The following is a 19,121-nucleotide window of genomic DNA, read 5'->3' on the forward strand; positions in this document are numbered from 1 at the left end:
AATAAACCAATTGATTGGCACAGTACCATACCAATGCCCTGTGGGCATGGTCTGTCACTATGGGGACCAGTCGAGGACCCCCGTGGGGCCCCCGGACACCCGTGGGGACCACCTGGAGGCCCGCAGGAACCACCCAAGGAGCCCTGTGGGGCCCCCAGAAACCCGCAGGCATCCAAGAACCCACAGACACCCGCGGGGAGCACCCGAGGACCACAGTGGGGCCCCCGGACACCCATGGGGACCACCTGGAGGCCACCAGACACCTGCGGGAACCACCCGAGGACGCCCAGACACCCATGGGGACCACCCGAGGACCCATATGGGGCCCCCAGAAACCCACAGGGAACATCCAAGGACCCACGGACCCCCACCAGCCTCTGGTATCAATGCTGTGCAGAAAAAATAAAAAATGTTTTTATGTGGGGGAGCAGGGGGTGGGTGGGTTGTGTATTGGTGGGTAGTACATATTGTAATGTTTATTGGGGGCAGAGGGGGTGAGTGAAGGATCAAATACCCCCTTCACTCACCCCGTCTGACCCCAATAAACCTGCCATTGTGCCTTAACCCCTTCATTGCCTTAGTGGGTTGCCGCTAAGGTAATGAAGCTGCATACATTTTATTTTTATTCATAGTGTGCATGAGCAGGGGGTCTCCTGATCTGAACCGCATTGATTTCAGCCTCGGGGACGCCCTGCTTTCCGAGACACAGGCCCCGTTATCTCAAGCAATGTTAAAATCCCACGGTCACGTGACCCACAGGATTTTAACATGGCGGGGATACCGGCACCCCATGACAGGGCCTGTTTCCTGGGAAGTAGGGGGTACCCGGACCTGAAATCAATACGGTTCAGCTCCAGAGACGCCCTGCTACCATACTGTAGTGTTAGAATTTTAAAGAAAACCTCCGTCATCACCTGTTAGAGGCGCGCAGGCAGAGTGACTGATTCAGCCTCTCTCTTTCTGCGCGTCTCTTACAGTAGACCCCGGTAGGATTAACACAGCTGGGACCCCTGCTGTGTTAATCTGATGAGCCATTTAGTCTGCAGAGGACCATCTTGGACCACCGCGCACTGTAGTGCGTGATTCAACTCGATAAATGGTCGGATAACGGCCGCTGCATCTGTATATGGCATTTTTAAACCCAAGTTGTACTTTTTTAACCCCTGAAGCACCAGGTGGATTAAAATACATAATATCTCATGACATTATCATGACAGATGGTAAAGTGCAGAACCGCTAAACTATATTCCACGCAATAGCCAAAATATTAAATTAATGCACTATAAAAATATATTGATTTCTTAAAAAATGTATTATATATTTTTTATATTTCTTTTTCCTAGTACGTCTTTAAAACAGAGAAACCAAGCAGCCCTCAAACCAAAACAATGCATGACATTCTGGCAACGACAATGACAACCGTGCTGAAGCAGTCCGCAGATTTTCTAGCAATTAACAAGTTACTGAAGGTAAAGTTAATATCCGTTTGTTGGTATTTGATGGGATCTGCTCACTGACAGAGCAATGACTTCTGTACATATGAGTGGTACTTGTGCTTCATGATGTGGCCTGATGAGAGGTTTTGCCACAATAAGCTGATGGTAGGAACCCGAATGTATCTAAAGCTGATCAGTAGGTCCCATATAAACTGCATGGTACTATTCCATGAGCGGTTTCGGAGATGCACACCAACTTGAATTGCAGATGCTGGGTGCGCATTCATTGCAGTCCTGATGAAGGTATAATTTTGCACCAAAATGTGGATTCTGTACTACCTTTTTTTTTTGTATTCTTCTACATTAAGACTGGTGTGCTATGTGATTTGTATTATTTCATACGACACCTTCCAGCTCCCGGCTACAACTTACAGCCCAACGAAGGGAATGGGCCATAACGTTTCTTATTGAATAGCACGACTTAGTAAATATGGCCCCAGATGTCATAAAACCGTGTCATTCCAAACCAGGGGGTCTACATATCTGCAGAGGGTCCCCAGGCTCTTCTGCACTGCTTAGAACAGGGGTAGCCTACTCCTGTCCCCAAGGGTCAACAACAAGTCAATCTTTGACTGAGCCACTGATTGAGCCACCTGTGCTGGAGCAGGGATATCCTTAAAACCTGACTTGTTGGTGGCTCTTGAGGACTGGAGTTGGCTGCTCCTGGTCTGCTGCATTGGAACTAAACATTGGAGTAATAAATAAATAAATTGCTGACCGCTTTATCACTACTTCTGGAGAGCTACCCCGTCATTCTCAAACACAAAACTCAACAGCAAAAAGATGTCATTCCTCAATGTACAGTCATTGTTTTCATTATGTATGTATAACGGTTTGTTTGTTTGTTTGTTTGTTTGTTCCAGTACTCTTGGTTTTTCTTTGAAGCTTTGGCAAAAGCTATGGCACTGTACCTAATTGAAGAGAACAAAATCAAGGTAATGTGATAAGACACAACTCCACTAAATAATATCCATGTAAATAGGATTATGTATCAAGGCACGTTGATGAAAAAGTATCCTTCATGTCGTGTCTCTTACAGTCCATATATTAAGACATTTATTTTGTATCTGTCAGATTGCGATTCGGGGTGTGTCAATGGTAGGACATCGAGGGGACTAGCACGACAGACCTAAATATATCATGGAATATATCAAATTCTGCATAATTGTTTCACTTACATTTTTTTTTTTTTGCCGGGTCTGAGTTTGCATTAACCTTCATGGTTGGCAATCTGTATACGATTTAAGACACTACTTCATACATTTGACACAGACGCAAGCATAAGGCCACGATTATAGTGGGCGCGCGTCACCGACAACAGACCTCTGTATGAGGCTGCCAACAGTGCCCGCGACTGCGCAAGCGACGCAGAGCGACCGCGCGGCAGATTTTTGAAAAGACGAATGATTTTGTCTTTTCATGCGATTGTCGCGTCACGTGAGCGGTTCAGCCACGGAGGGCGAACCAGCCTTGTGACGCGTCCGCCATGCCTCCCCATCGCCTTAGACCTCAGTGCAGGGATCACTCTAGCGATAGGCGCGCACAATGCCATGCGCTCCGTGCCGCGCGCCCACTATAAACGAGCCCTAAGAATGGTGCTGTGTCCCAAAGTAACATATTCTGTGCCTTAAAACATCACGGCCAAATGTATTCAGTAGTACTGGCAAAGCAATATCAATGCTAACAGGCAACTCGTTTAAAGTTGAAACATTATTACATTATTATGTCCATGCTTATTGGTCCTTCCTACTTCCCCATTTTCTTGTTCATTTTTCCCCATGTACAGTTGTATTCTAAATATTAATTGTTTGTCTACATTTCTTAACGATGAATTGGTCATATGGATCACTAAGGCTTAGCAGCATATAGTACATCTTGTTTTAAATCCTCTTTGTTCCCACTGCTAACCATGGGTGCATCCATTGCAGGTTTCCAGACCTCAAAGGTTTCCCGACTCTTACCAAAATGTGTTACATTCACTGCTTCTCTCAATCATTCCACATGTGACCATAAGATATAGCGAGATTCAGGAGGAGTCCAGGAATGTGAACATTAGTTTGGCCAACTTCATCAAGGTAAGAAAGTGTCTACTTCTGTTTCCTGCTGAGAATGCTGTTTAACACTAGTCACGTAGTAATAAGGCACAAAGAAAAGTTTAGCAAGGCCAACATTCTCCCAACAGTTGGTAAATCTATTAGGGGGGGGTGGGTGGAGGGTGTGTGTGTGTGTGTGTGTGTGTGTGTGTGTGTGTGTGTGTGTGTGTGTGTGTGTGTGTGTGTGTGTGTGTGTGTGTGTGTGTGTGTGTGTGTGTGTGTGTGTGTGTGTGTGTGTGTGTGTGTGTGTGTGTGTGTGTGTGTGTGTGTGTGTGTATACTGAGCTCCAGGTAAGAACCAACGCTAACATCACCCTAACTCCTGTTACTAGTTTTAAATACTTGGGCATATGGTTTGACTCCCATTTAACATTCGGGTTGCACATTGATACCCTGACATCCAAAACCTATTCCAAACTAGGTGAACTTTACAGGAACAAATCCTCCCCAAGTCTGCTGGTCAGAAAGCGTATTGCACAGCAGATGCTAAAGACAATTATCGACTATGGGGACATAGTATACAGCTTGGCACCCCAAACCCACCTTAGCAAACTTGCCACCCTCTATAATTCAATATGCCATTTTGTTCTCCAATGCAACTACTACACACATCACTGCGAAATGCTCAAAGAACTAGATTGGTCATCACTTGAGTCTAGGTGCAAAGTAAATTTTTCCTGTCTTGCTTTCAAATACTTCCTGGGCAAGCTACCCATCTATCTGAACAAGCTCCTCACCCCTACCACATGCAGAACTTATCATCTAAGATCTGACTCCAAAAGACTGTTCATGGTCCCAAGGTTTAGCAAAGTATCCGGCCGCTCCTCCTTTTCTTACCGTTCACCCCAAAACTCTCACATCTACCACCAGTTTAGGTTCTTTCAAAACTAAAGCTTTCTCACATTTTAATCTGGTCTGTAACTGTTACATACGCCTAAAATATTTATTATCTCTAACTGTGCATGCTACTGTATGTCTTGTATACAGGGCCACCAACAGGGTGGGTCTGATGGGGTTGGCATCCCAGGCCCAGTGACTCAGGGGGCAAAGGCTGTGCCCGTTACATTAAAAAAAAGTGTCAGGAAAAAAAATGCCGGCGATCCCCGTGCGCATGCGCAGAACAGAGGTCTCTGTGTGCATGCGCAGGGAAAGCAGGGTGTCTGGCCTGCTGCCTGTGGGCCCGCACCCCCCTGCTCCCAACGGGGGACAGAGGGGAAGCGCTGTTCGAGCCCTCACCCGCCAACCCAGCTCCCCCCGCGCCCACCAACCCAGCACCCCCCGCAGGAATTAGCTCACCAGTCTCGCCCCCCTCAGCCTACCTCATGCGCCCCCCAGGCCCATACTTAACCCCCTAACACCCCTAACCTAACTCCATGGGCCTAACCCCATGCAGGTGACTGAATAATCTTCAGCAGTCCCTATCTGAGGGCTGGAAGGCAAGGCCTCTTACCAACCTTTGACACAGTCCCAAAGAGAGATACTTGTAGTCAGGGTGCTCTCCATGACAGTTCAGTGTCTGTGGGGGTGTCTGTGTGGGTTCCTTCTGGTGTGTTCTAGGGACCAATGCTGCCCGGGACAGAGTCTCTTTTTCCCCTGGGATCTCTCTGTTAGCCGAGACTCTTCGGTGCCAGCGATCCCAGGCAGTCTGCGCTGCAGGCTTTTAGGGCCTGCTTGATGAGCCAGGTGGAGACTGGTCAATTAATTCTGAAATTAACCATCTCCCTGCTGGACTCCTCTGCAAATGACAGACTTTTAGACATGGGAAATGCCCTGTTACACTTACCCTCTTTCTTAATCATAAACACTCCATTCACTCTCCTCTTACTTACACCACACCCCATCCCCCACCCCACAAAACGCACTAGCCTTCCTCATCCTCCCAACACAAAACCACCACACTCTCCTCCCCACACAAAGCCCTTCCCTCTTTCCTCACCAACCTTCCCACCCACCTCAAACATGTCAGCTGCTCAGCGGACGCGCCCTGCATTGTGTGGAGATGGAGAGGCGCCTCTCTCTCCACTGTGCCGGGCTGAGAGAGGAGAGGACGATTCCAGCCTCTACATCTCCAAGCAGCGCATTTGCCCATTTCACAGCCAGTTGAGTTGGTCCACTGTGGTCGCGGCACCCGTGGCAGAGGGTCACGGCACACCATTGTTCTCCCGGCAACCTAGTTGAGAAACACTGTTGGCGATACATGTTGTCCTGTCCATGATTCCAGTACTTCAGAAGATTGTTGTTCAGCAGACAGTTGTAGTTTATTCTTAGTGTTACTTACAGATGGAAGTTCAACCAATTAGGATCATATGCTCTTCCTCTCAGATGGTAATGATAGATCAAAGAGAGAGAGGTCTTGGGAAGAGAGGGAGAGCTGATCAAGATACAACTGTATTTATTGATCACTAACCCCCTTTCTCCTCATGCTTTTCCTGTAACATAGAATTTTACACACTTTAGGATTTCAGACTAGGCCTGAAATACAATATCTAAACCAACTTCCAACATCTGTTATGCATTAAACCTTAACTGCAATTCATCTCTTTTAGTTACATATGAATTCTAAACCTTAAACATATTATCATTCAATTGTCTTGATAAAAGTGCTCATTCATAGATTTTAATATAATAAACGGATTTCTAACAAAACTGCTGTCACTTTGTTGCTTATGTTTTTCAGAGATGTCTAACCTTCATGGACAGAGGGTTCGTTTTTAACCTCATCAATGACTACATGTCTGGATTTAGTCCCAAAGATCCCAAGGTGAGACAAAGGCAAATGTTACATTAGTAACTAATAAAGGGAAAAGACATTGACAAATCTGCTACAAAAGGAAAGCTTTTCACAGATAAAATAAAAATGTGTTGCCACTTTAATACTAAACAATTTCACATGAAATCTAGTTAATCTGTAACCATATTTAAATATTTGTTCCATTTTATAGTAATTGAATGCAAATATTTGTACAGTGTCTGGGTAAGGGTTGAATTAAAAACAATCTCTACCCTTAGTCTACTTTACATTGTTAGAACAACAGGATGTAGGTAATACACAGTGTAACCTCCCAGGTACATTTTAAGGGTAATACTGGGGTTAAACAAAACACATTGTGGGGAACAACAAAGAAACTCAAATTGCTCTTTACAAAAAAAAAAAAAAAACAGATTTCTGCTTTTATTTTTTAATCCAGTTGTTATTTGTAATAATAAAAAATATAACAAAGTCACGATGCAGGCCTCATTTATATTATACAGATGTGGTAATTACAAAGGAGGGAGGGGGAGCAGGGGTATGATACTTTACCTTTTATTGGACCAAGAAGTAGTTAATATGTTACAAGCTTTCGAACCTCTCAGCGTCTTTCATCGGGTAACCCTGATCCCGAAAGGTGCGAAAGCTTGTAGCATAGCAACCACGTGTTGGTCCAACAAAAGGCATCATACCCCTTACTCCCTCTCCCTCGGTTGTTACTACATGGAAGAAAGGACCAGAACTGCGACCCATCCTTCTCTGCCTACAGATGTAGTAAGTTACTGTCCCGGGCACTGCGGACAGTCTGCGGTGCTGGGGACAGTGTCTGGTGCAGTGGGGCTGCGGACGATCCATGCTTCTGAATGGGACTCCCTGCAGGGTTAGTCCTCTGGTGCTGTGACCGGGCAGCATTGGCACAGAGGACAGTACTGTAAGTCTTGCTACATCAGTGTGTATAGGGCTTAAGTCATGCCCATACTGTACTCGGCACGAACAAAAGGCTGCACCTCAATGAGGCAGGCGATAGAGCGCATGCCCGAGTGCGCGATGAAGCGCGGCTGATTTTTCGCTCCGTCGCGCGCACGTGCCTACTTTTTCCGAGGCCTTACTCACACGAGTTTACAAACCCTACTGCACCAATGCATTGTAATGATCTTCACATGCGTAGTAGTGGCCGCACGTTTTGTAATTAACGAGAACACAGCTGCCATTTCGACAGTGGTTATAACCCTAAAGATTTTCAAGTGGATATCAGAATCAGTGTAGACCACATTAAAGAAAAATTAAAGCTTTGGTAAAACGGGGTGTAGGAGCTGTTTGTTTAATGTACACCAAACTTATGATGATGTAGGTATAAAATATTTTGTATAATTAGGATGACATTTACTAAACGGTGCAAAGTCTTGGGGACAGTGAGGTTGTAGTCTTAGCACTGTTAAGTAAATCGGGGTCATTATGATTTATTCCAGTTAGATTAGAATTCATATATCTTTGTCTTTTACTGATGTTATGAAAGATTAATCTACAGTTGAAGAAGTGTGAGAACAATACAAGGAACTTTCAAAATAACTATTCATCCCAAGTGCAGTACAAAGGACACAGGGTCACCTCTTAAGGTTGGAGGAAAGGAGATTTCACCAGCAACAAAGGAAAGGGTTCTTTACAGTAAGGGCAGTTACAATGTGGGATTCATTACCCATGGAGACTGTGATGGCAGATAAAATAGAAAGCTTCAATAAAGGTTGGACATCTTTTAGAAAGGAAAGGTATACAGGGATATACCAAATAAGTATACATGGGAAGGATGTTGATCCAGGGATTCATCTGATTGCCATTATTGGAGTCAGGACGGAATTTATTTTTCCCCTTATGAGACAGCATTGGATGATATGTCACTGGGGTTTTTTGTTTGCCTTCCTCTGGATCAATATGCTGTAAATACAAATATAAGATAAGTCTTTGTCGTCTACATTTTAGCATATGTTGAACTTGATGGACATATCTCTTTTTTCAACCTCATCTACTATGTAACTACTGTATGTAACATGAACCACACACTGGACTGATGTAATGTGTTCTCTCTCTGCACAGATACTGACTGAATACAAATTTGAGTTTTTACAAACTATTTGCAATCACGAGCACTTCATTCCTCTGAACCTACCAATGACATTTGCAAAACCCAAGCTGCAGAGAGTTCAAGGTAACTTGAGATCGTTGTGTCTTTCCAGTGAAGATGCTTCGAATACATGCTGCGGAATGTCCACTTGCATGATGTATCACTAGACGTTTAGGAAGAAAATAACTGTTCACTCAATAAATGAACAATTGCACGCACATCAAACACAATCTGTATCATTCTACACAGCATTTGTTTTATGAATAATGCCTATATTATCATAACAAACTTTTAGGGACTTATTCTATATCTGTCGAAGAGGCCATTGGGTCCGAAATTTCACTTTGACTTCAATATGGAAATTTGTCTGAAAACAGCCTGATCACCTGCTTCAGCAGACTTAGAATAAGTCTCCTAGGGGAAGATCCTCAGAAGATCATTAATTTGTTATTGTTACGTTATCTCAATTTAACGTATCACTATCCGTAACGCGTGTCCCCAAAGGTGCTTAGTGTAACGATGTCCTGGCATTTTCCTTAAAAATAAGGGATCGATACATTTTAACGGACTTTAGGCTTACTCGTATGCAAATCATATGAAAACGAGCAGTTTATCTTAGGCTGTGGCCCCAGTCAGTGCGTGCGTCGGAGTGACTGATGGCGCGTGCACCACTTTCGGATGTAATCAGTGGTCTAGGGGTCACGATGGTATGCGTGTCGGGGGGTGGGGGGAGGCGGCTGGCGGCCATGATGTCACGTATCATCAGACTTCGCTCTCATTGGTTTGAAATACTTCCCTCTCATTGGTCTAACCGAGGGGTGCACAAACATTTCCCCGTGCGCACCCTGCCTGCTCTCCTCGCCACCTCGTGCCCCCCCCTCTGCTCGGCCCCCGGCATCAAATGACAATCGGGGTCATGTGACGTCGCGTTGCCATGGTAACGTGACGTCACGTGACCTACCACAGGTGTCATTTTATGCCGGGTTACCATGACGACGCATCGCTGGAAGGGAAGGGAAGTGTGTTATAGAGGCCTTGCGCGGTCCCCCAGATTTCATTTAAATGCCTTGGAGGGAGAGCGCAGGACCTCTATAACTGCCGCACTACCCCACAGAAAAACTAGCGCCCCCCCAGTTTGTGCACCCCCGGTCTAACCTATCTGCACTATCATTGGTTTACAGGAAACCACGTGACGCCGTCACCGCATGAAAAGACAAAATCCACGTCTTTTCAAAATGCGGTCGTGCATCGCGCTTTCAGCAGGCGCGCGCAGGTACCTACTGGATTCGGCCTCAGAGAAGGCCGGATCTGGTACGCGCCGCTCACGCCATAGCACACGCAGCCGCGATCAGCAGGGATGAGCTCCTCAGACCGCCGTTAATGTAAGCGCACGGGAATAACGTTTCAATATTTAGCACCTTCCAACAGCTGGCGTTAACACCCAGACCCTGAGTATCTTTGAGTTAGTTCTTGGAATAGCCTAAAAGCAAAGCCTAAAAGGGCTTAACCCTTTCATTACAAAAAGTTACACGTGCCACACAAAGATATATATATTATGGATCATATAAATGTCTGAAACACATCACATGTTTTTTAGTGATTATAGTGATATGTTTGTGTGAACTAATATCATGGTATATAATGTAATAATGACTGTTTAAAGTATGGGTGTACAATAATGTATATCCATACATCATTCCTCAACAATATCAATTCATATTTAATTTGTCCTTCCATCATTTATTTTAATTGTACATGAATACAAACGAAATATTAATGAATATTGTTGAGGTGTGGATGTACATTATTTCCCACCCATAGGTTATACAGTAATTATTACATTATACACCATATAATTAAGTGTAAAAACCATACATTTGTAATGTTGTTACAAGATTTGCATTATCTTTTGGTAACTCCCGTAAAAATCTCCATTAAAAGCACTGCCGTAATAGTACACCTTAAGGTTTGACCAATGCGCATGCGCAGTGTATTAGAGAAAGCGTCCCTGAGACATGTACTGTACATCACAATTAATAGCACTGCTGCTTTGACGAACGGCGTTATTTTTGCATCTAATTAGTTTTGAGGATATCCGTTAATAATAAGGAAAATAACGCCCATTCTCAATTTCTCGAACGTCACATTGTTAGGGGAAAATTAACAACCTCCTGAGGATCTAACCCCTAGAGTTCTACTGGGGGGGAGGGGTGGGAGGTTTTCTGTAATATCATTAATTCCTTTGTTTTGTTACGATCTTATACATGTTAATCATCAAAGTGCTCCAAAAATGCTGCCATCTCGTATTGATCTGATCTCATTAATTTGAAAGGTGGCGACTGATCACAGCTGAGTTTTTTTGCTCCGTTATAAGAATGGTATCCTAACCCCTTTGGTGCAATGTGTTGCTGACCCCTCTGGCAACAGATGGGTTACCCATTCGGTGTGAAGATGGTCACCTTGTAGATCCGGATGAATAGGTTATGCCAGGGGTTCTCAAGGGCCACCAACAGGTCAGGTTTTCATTATATCCCTGCTTCGGCACAGGTGGCTCAATCAGTGGCTCAGCCTGAGCCACTGATTGAGCCACATATGCTGAAGCAGGGATATCCTGAAAACCTGACCTGTTGGGGGTTTTGGGGGGTCTTGAGGACCAGAGTTAAGAGCCCCAGGGCTATGCTATATTTGAGCACTAAATGTCGACTGTCTCGATCAGTATTTTTATATGTGTGCCTTTTCTTTTTACACAACCATTAGATTTGTTTTCATATGCGGTGGAACGGTTCACTTCTGTAGGTAGGTTGGTTCGGGACACTTGATTTACCTATCGGAAAAAAAATCAAAGCTGCCATAAGCATTCGTGGCCCCTCTTGCCTCCCACTAATGTTATTAACAATGCTGGCCACGGGCCAAAAATAGCTTCTCCTTTTACTAACATCATTAACTTGTCACCAGTGGCATTTTCACTGCTGATTTTAAGTCCCTGCATTTATTCCCATGACCTTAGAGACCAGATGTCTGCAGACGTCACTCTTTTTGCTCCTGTTGCATCCTTTCCCCCAGAGTGCACCAGCCGGGCTTCTCCGAGGGAGGCAGACTGGCAGTGAGCATTAACTGCTATAAGAAGAGAAAAATCATAGATCATTTTCTATCCAGCAGAACAGAGACGGGAAACAGCCCCTCTACTAGTGACAGTCATGGGCATCTAAAGTTTTGCTGTTTGAAGACCTTTGGGGGAATTCTGGGAGATGGCATGTTTTAAGGGTCAAGATTTAGTTTTTTTAAAGGGTTTAATCCCTCCTAGGACCCACTAATTCCAGTGCCATGTTTAAGGGGTCTCACCTGGGAAATTGATACCTTTTTAGCCAAATCGGACATCTACTGTATAAGTATTTTTATTTATTAAAGTGAGACTTGGGAGGGGTGTGATTGGCTCTGGCTGCTCCCGTCTGTGTGATGTCACTGTGTGATGTCACTGTGTGATCAGAAGTGCTTGTGCAGCCAGAGTCCCCCCTCCCCACTTTCCCTTATCCTTATTGACTCTCTGATGAGGACAGGATGGGGATAAGGGGAAAGAGGACAGTTGATTGACAAACACACAGAAATTCAATACCTGACCCTGGGATTGCACCTATTAAATATACAAGCCAATATGTTCCGTTTTTTCCCCCTAGGCCACTTACAAGCTGTGTGATCTTGAAAAAAGATCTTCATTCAATGTGGTTCTAGTTATGAAAACATGGCTTATGCTACAGTACTTCAAAGGTTTCATTTCCCCTCCGCAAGCATTTTAATACTCCTTGCTTTTTCTAATAATCAATCCTGACAGGTATTCCTCCAAAAAGAAACTAACAAAAATGAATCTTGCATTGTACTTACGAGTGCGCATTTGTATGTATAGTTGTATTTTTTTATTTAGTTTTTTACAATTTATACAACATTAAAATACAGTAATACAGGATATATAATAATACCGGTGGGATAAATCCCTCACAAAAGTAACGTTCAAAGAGATTATCGTCTCATCGCCATGAGCCAGAGGAGTAAATGTGAGTGCAGTGGGTAGAGTGTGCGTAAGAGGTGGTGAGAGAAGGGAATACCAGCCTGATGTGAGTGTACTGTACAGGGGGAGTAGGGGAAGAACGAGAGATTAAAGCAGTAATCCTGCATTCCATTTTTATGGTTATGGGAGTGAAGCAGGTGGTCTCCTGAACTGTGTTAATGTCCATTTTGGGGGAGCCCTGGCTTCTTGAGATACCTCCGTAGGGAGTGCCGGTAGCAGCTCTGGCTTTGCTGTGTGGGGGCTATCGAAATGGCGGCTTAAATGTCCCGCGTCACGTGGTCCAATAGGAAGCCATGATTTCATCCCTTGCAGCTTCCTATTGGCCTGCGTGACCGGAACATTTAAACTTGCGGAGCTGCTACCGACATCACCCACGGAGGTAAATATCTCGGGGAGCGGGGGATTCCTGAAATCAACGCGGTTGAGCACCTGAAGACCCTCTGCTTCCCACCTTCAGACCTGAGTTACAGGTAGTGGCAAAGGAGCGAAGATCTTTGAGAGAGAGAAGTGTGTGAAAGTAAAGTTGCTGCAGTACAGACTTTATAACTTTGTAAACATTGTAAAACTTTGGAGCCTCTGTGACATCTTATTTCACAATCGGTGGCTGGAAGCAGCAGGAGGGTTGGCTAATTACATTTCATGGCTGGCTCTTGAACGGGTCTCCACCTTTGCATGTCATCAGAGATTTGGCAGTAGCCGTGAATATTAAGATTCAATTTTTTGAATCAAACAATAGAGGTTCCACGGGAGTGTCTGGAATTCCTTCTTAAACCTGCAATTGCACTGTGACAGGCCTTCAAGACAAATCTAAAAGACTATTTCTAATTCAGAAGTGCCACCTCTACATAAATATAACTGGGTGAGATTCTTAGTAGTTATGTTGCATTAAAGAGGCAATCCAAGCCGCACTAAAAAAACAAAAAAAAAACACATTACCTAAGATGCTGATCAATTAGTTCTACCGTGATTGATCAAAATCCTGCTTCCCAGGGTTCACTTAATGGCTGCCTTTCAGTAACAATCAATCCTTCAGTCAGTGTAACTCAGCAGCTACAATGTATTCTTATATTACCAAGGTAACATTATCTATTGTTACAGTGTGCAGCTCAAACTGCTGGGAACATTGGCAACAAATTATCACAAACATGAAAGTGTTGCAATGATCTTGCACTGAAGGGAAAGTAGGCTAAAATCTGCATAGAATTAAAAAAAAAAAAAGTAATATGTAATTATCCAATACAACTGAACATATATATTTTTTTTTTTTTAAAACACGTAGGATATTGCATTGATTGCTCATTGAAAGCAGAAGTGGTTAACCCATGCTTACTTTTATATATAGTAGGTGACTAGGACCTAGCTGGGCATATCGCAGAAGAAATTGCCTTCAGAACCACGCAGTGGTCAAATGTAAATTCACAGAACATTTTATTCTTTGGCGCGCAGCCTGAAAGCGCTTTTTGTGATGGCCAAGTAGCTAATATTTATTTCGGGAAACGTAAGAATGGCAGTTTGTTTTCTGCGTGTTAATTATTCATATTATGATTTAGACATTGGAACAATTCCACCTCCCCTCACCCAGGCGCCAGAGAAATCAGCAGCACTACAGATTGACATGATACCATCGTTAGATGACCTGTGTCAAAAATACGTCATTTTATATTACACCAGGGGTGGGCAACTCCAGTCCTCAAGGGCCACCAAAAGGTCAGGTATTCTGGATATCCCAGCTTCAGCACAGGTGGCTCAGTCGAAGACGGCCACTGAATGAGCCACTGGTGCTGAAGCAAGGATATCTTGAAAACCCAACCTGTTGCTGGTCCTTGAGGAGTGTACTTGCCCACCTCTGTATTATAATCTGAATCAAATTCTAATTGATAGAATAGCTGCACAGATACTCACACTGTTTTTAGGCAGTATACAAATCACGGCAGTTCTGGAGGCTGGCAAATGCATTGATTTTCTGTTTTCTTTTGGCATACAGATGTGAATCTGGAATGCAGTTTGTCCGACGACTATTGCACGCATCACTTTCTGGTCGGCCTCCTGTTGAGAGAAGTTACACAGGCTATACAAGAAAATGTTGACATCCGATTCATTGCCATCTCGACTTTAAAGCAGCTATTAATCAAGCATGCTTTCGATAACCGGTATCAACACAAGGTAATGATTGTACAAGGTGGGATGTCAAGATAACCTTTTATATACACACAACGTAGACAATAACAGAGGAGGGACAGGGAGTAGGTGGGATGATACCTTTTGTTGGACCAACAAGTAGTTGATATGTTACAAGATTTCGAAACTCCCAGGGTCCTTCATCAGATAGTACCAGAGGAGGACCCATTGGTTAGGACCCACAAAGGAGGACCCATTGGTTAGGACCCACAGAGGAGGACCCATTGGTTAGGACCCAGAGAGGAGGACCCATTGGTTAGGACCCAGAGAGGAGGACCCATTGGATAGGACCCAGAGAGGAGGACCCATTGGATAGGACCCACAGAGGAGGACCCATTGGATAGGACCCAGAGAGGAGGACCCATTGGATAGGACCCAGAGAGGAGGACCCATTGGATAAGACCCAGAGAGGAGGACCCATTGGATAGGACCCAGAGAGGAGGACCCATTGGATAGGACCCAGAGAGGAGGACCCATTGGATAGGACCCAGAGAGGAGGACCCATTGGATAGGACCCAGAGAGGAGGACCCATTGGATAGGACTCAGAGAGGAGGACCCATTGGATAGGACCCAGAGAGGAGGACCCATTGGATAGGACCCAGAGAGGAGGACCCATTGGATAGGACCCAGAGAGGAGGACCCATTGGATAGGACCCACAGAGGAGGACCCATTGGTTAGGACCCAGAGAGGAGGACCCATTGGTTAGGACCCAGAGAGGAGGACCCATTGGTTAGGACCCAGAGAGGAGGACCCATTGGATAGGACCCAGAGAGGAGGACCCATTGGATAGGACCCAGAGAGGAGGACCCATTGGATAGGACCCAGAGAGGAGGACCCATTGGATAGGACCCAGAGAGGAGGACCCATTGGATAGGACCCAGAGAGGAGGACCCATTGGATAGGACCAGAGAGGAGGACCCATTGGATAGGACCCAGAGAGGAGGACCCATTGGATAGGACCCAGAGAGGAGAACCCATTGGATAGGACCCAGAGAGGAGGACCCATTGGATAGGACCCACAGAGGAGGACCCATTGGATAGGACCCAGAGAGGAGGACCCATCGAGTAAAACCTGATGAAGGACCCTGAGAGGTTCGAAAGCTTGTAACATATCAACTACTTGTTGGTCCAATAAAAAGGTATCATACCCCCTACTCCCTATGCATTTGTTACTACTTGGAAGAAAGGATCAGCACGGCGGCCCACCCTTCTTTGCTTTCCATCATTCATCGTTAATTTATTAATTGCAGGAATCATTTCTACTCGTTATCCCCAGAAACGCACATGCACAGAAAATGTACAATCCTTTATCAGTGAAGCCATTTTTACAAGAAACAAAGAAGTCCAGAGGAACATCCAATGTGACAAAATACACAGTGAAATGCCTATATATCTCTTGAAAAAGGGGTCATTTAGTTAACCCTTTGGCCAAAGCGTATAAGCCTGCGAGCCACTTTCAAGGCATGACCATAATATCGCAGGTCCTAACACTAACTGATTAAAATCCTTATTTACCTCTATAATTAGAGGAAGGATGGTCCTGGCATTGAACCTGTCGCAACCAGCTGCATGAAAAGTAAACCTGCTTACCTGGACAGTGGGGGGGGAAGCTTTAAACCCTGGGTGGGAGGAGCTACTAACCTCCAAAACAGCCGACACCTGCTGGACAAAGTTAACAAACACACAGACTTACACGCTTTGGCCAAAGGGTTAACTAAATTACCCTTTTATCAAGAGATATATAGGTATTTCACTGTGTATTTTTGTCACATTGGATGTTGCTCTGGACTTCTTTGTTTCTTGTTTTATACAATTAGCCACGCCCAGTAGCACTCCTTTTGACACTTATATACTGTATATATATATATATATATATATATATATATATATATATATATATATATAATTTTGGGGGGGTTTCTGAGAGCTTGCTGGGTATCTGTGTGTTTGTTAAGCCATTTTTACACACAGATTAATAAAAGGAGACTTCCTGCTTTTTTCCTGACCTCTTGCTGAGAAATAAATCGTATACAGAAAAGGAGCGTGGCGCTCAACACGTAGGTGTGCTTAAGTGATATAGTAATCAAATAAATATAGAAAACGTATTCAACAAAGTGATAAGTGATATAATGAATAATATCGGTGATCAAATGATCAATAAGTGCAAATATATAAACACAGTGGTCTAATGTGCAAAACAAGACCATAAATCAAATCAGTGAAAATATTAAAAAACGGATAATATACTCCTTCACTCGTAAACCCGGGAATAGGATATGTTTCAATATCCTCCACTCGTAAACCCAGAATCCCTGGCTGCAGTGGAAGCACTGTATGCTGGGAGATAATGGGGAAAGGCAGGCCTGTCTGAGACATGTGAATGTGCTCACAAGTGGGATTTGCATTTGTCCCTAGTGAAGGTAAGGGCTAATATATAATAATAATATATAATAATAATAATACATGGTCTGTCTGTGCATTGTTCAAAGCCGACTAAGCACCGCAGCAGCGTGAAGATGGTACAGTATTACATACATGCTCCGGTCCCATTGTGTACGTTAATGCAGGGTATGCCTGTATTACATACATGCTCCGGTCCCATTGCGCACGTTAATGCGGGGTATGCCTGTGTTGCATACATGCTCCGGTCCCATTGCGCACGTTAATGCGGGGTATGCCTGTGTTACATACATGCTCCGGTCCCATTGCGCACGTTAATGCGGGGTATGCCTGTGTTACATACATGCTCCGGTCCCATTGCGCACGTTAATGCGGGGTATGCCTGTGTTACATACATGCTCCGGTCCCATTGCGCACGTTAATGCGGGGTATGCCTGTGTTACATACATGCTCCGGTCCCATTGCGCACGTTAATGCGGGGTATGCCTGTGTTACATACATGCTCCGGTCCCATTGCGCACGTTAATGCGGGGTATGCCTGTGTTACATACATGCTCCGGTCCCACTGCGTACGTTAATGCGGGGTATGCCTGTATTACATACATGCTCCGGTCCCATTGCGCACGTTAATGCGGGGTATGCCTGTATTACATACATGCTCCGGTCCCATTGCGCACGTTAATGCGGGGTATGCCTGTGTTACATACATGCTCCGGTCCCATTGCGCACGTTAATGCGGGGTATGCCTGTGTTACATACATGCTCCGGTCCCATTGCGCACGTTAATGCGGGGTATGCCTGTGTTACATACATGCTCCGGTCCCATTGCGCACGTTAATGCGGGGTATGCCTGTGTTACATACATGCTCCGGTCCCATTGCGCACGTTAATGCGGGGTATGCCTGTATTACATACATGCTCCGGTCCCATTGCGCACGTTAATGCGGGGTATGCCTGTATTACATACATGCGCCGGTCCCATTGCGCACGTTAATGCGGGGTATGCCTGTATTACATACATGCTCCGGTCCCATTGCGCACGTTAATGCGGGGTATGCCTGTATTACATACATGCTCCGGTCCCATTGCGCACGTTAATGCGGGGTATGCCTGTATTACATACATGCGCCGGTCCCATTGCGCACGTTAATGCGGGGTATGCCTGTATTACATACATGCTCCGGTCCCATTGCGCACGTTAATGCGGGGTATGCCTGTATTACATACATGCTCCGGTCCCATTGCGCACGTTAATGCGGGGTATGCCTGTATTACATACATGCTCCGGTCCCATTGCGCACGTTAATGCGGGGTATGCCTGTATTACATACATGCTCCGGTCCCATTGCGCACGTTAATGCGGGGTATGCCTGTATTACATACATGCTCCGGTCCCACTGCGTACGTTAATGCGGGGTATGCCTGTGTTACATACATGCTCCGGTCCCATTGCGCACGTTAATGCGGGGTATGCCTGTGTTACATACATGCTCCGGTCCCATTGCGCACGTTAATGCGGGGTATGCCTGTATTACATACATGCTCCGGTCCCATTGCGCACGTTAATGCGGGGTATGCCTGTATTACATACACGCTCCGGTCCCATTGCGCACGTTAATGCGGGGTATGCCTGTGTTACATACATGCTCCAGTCCCATTGCGCACGTTAATGCGGAGTATGCCTGTATTACATACATGCGCCGGTCCCATTGCGCACGTTAATGCGGGGTATGCCTGTATTACATACATGCTCCGGTCCCATTGCGCGCGTTAATGCGGGGTATGCCTGTATTACATACATGCTCCGGTCCCATTGCGCACGTTAATGCGGGGTATGCCTGTGTAATGATCTTGTTATCTATGCATTGTGTTGCAGAACCAGCAGGCTAAAATCTCTCAGCTCTACCTTCCGCTGCTGGGCATGGTGCTGGAAAACGTGTCGCGGTTTGCCGGCAAGGATACACTTTATCACTGCGCAGCCATGTCGAATTCTGTGAGTCTTTTTCATGTTCTAACGCCAAA

At 45.0% G+C, this 19,121-nt stretch overlaps 1 protein-coding gene across 3 annotated transcripts in view; it reads left to right on the forward strand.

Moving 5' to 3' along the window:
* DOCK11 (dedicator of cytokinesis 11) overlaps positions 1–19,121 on the forward strand; it is a 233,020-nt gene that overhangs the window by 93,581 nt on the left and 120,318 nt on the right. For 2 of the 3 annotated variants that reach the window (XM_075573152.1, XM_075573151.1), the window contains exons 26-33: positions 1,344–1,469; positions 2,360–2,431; positions 3,425–3,571; positions 6,266–6,349; positions 8,429–8,540; positions 11,214–11,252; positions 14,504–14,682; positions 18,976–19,092. In XM_075573152.1, coding sequence (XP_075429267.1) covers positions 1,344–1,469; positions 2,360–2,431; positions 3,425–3,571; positions 6,266–6,349; positions 8,429–8,540; positions 11,214–11,252; positions 14,504–14,682; positions 18,976–19,092 — 876 coding nt within the window. The remainder of the gene's footprint in view (positions 1–1,343; positions 1,470–2,359; positions 2,432–3,424; positions 3,572–6,265; positions 6,350–8,428; positions 8,541–11,213; positions 11,253–14,503; positions 14,683–18,975; positions 19,093–19,121) is intronic. The other variant, XM_075573153.1, reaches the window with a different exon arrangement.

This window comes from Ascaphus truei, chromosome 16 (genome assembly GCF_040206685.1).
Source record: "Ascaphus truei isolate aAscTru1 chromosome 16, aAscTru1.hap1, whole genome shotgun sequence".
Lineage (NCBI taxonomy): Eukaryota > Metazoa > Chordata > Amphibia > Anura > Ascaphidae > Ascaphus > Ascaphus truei.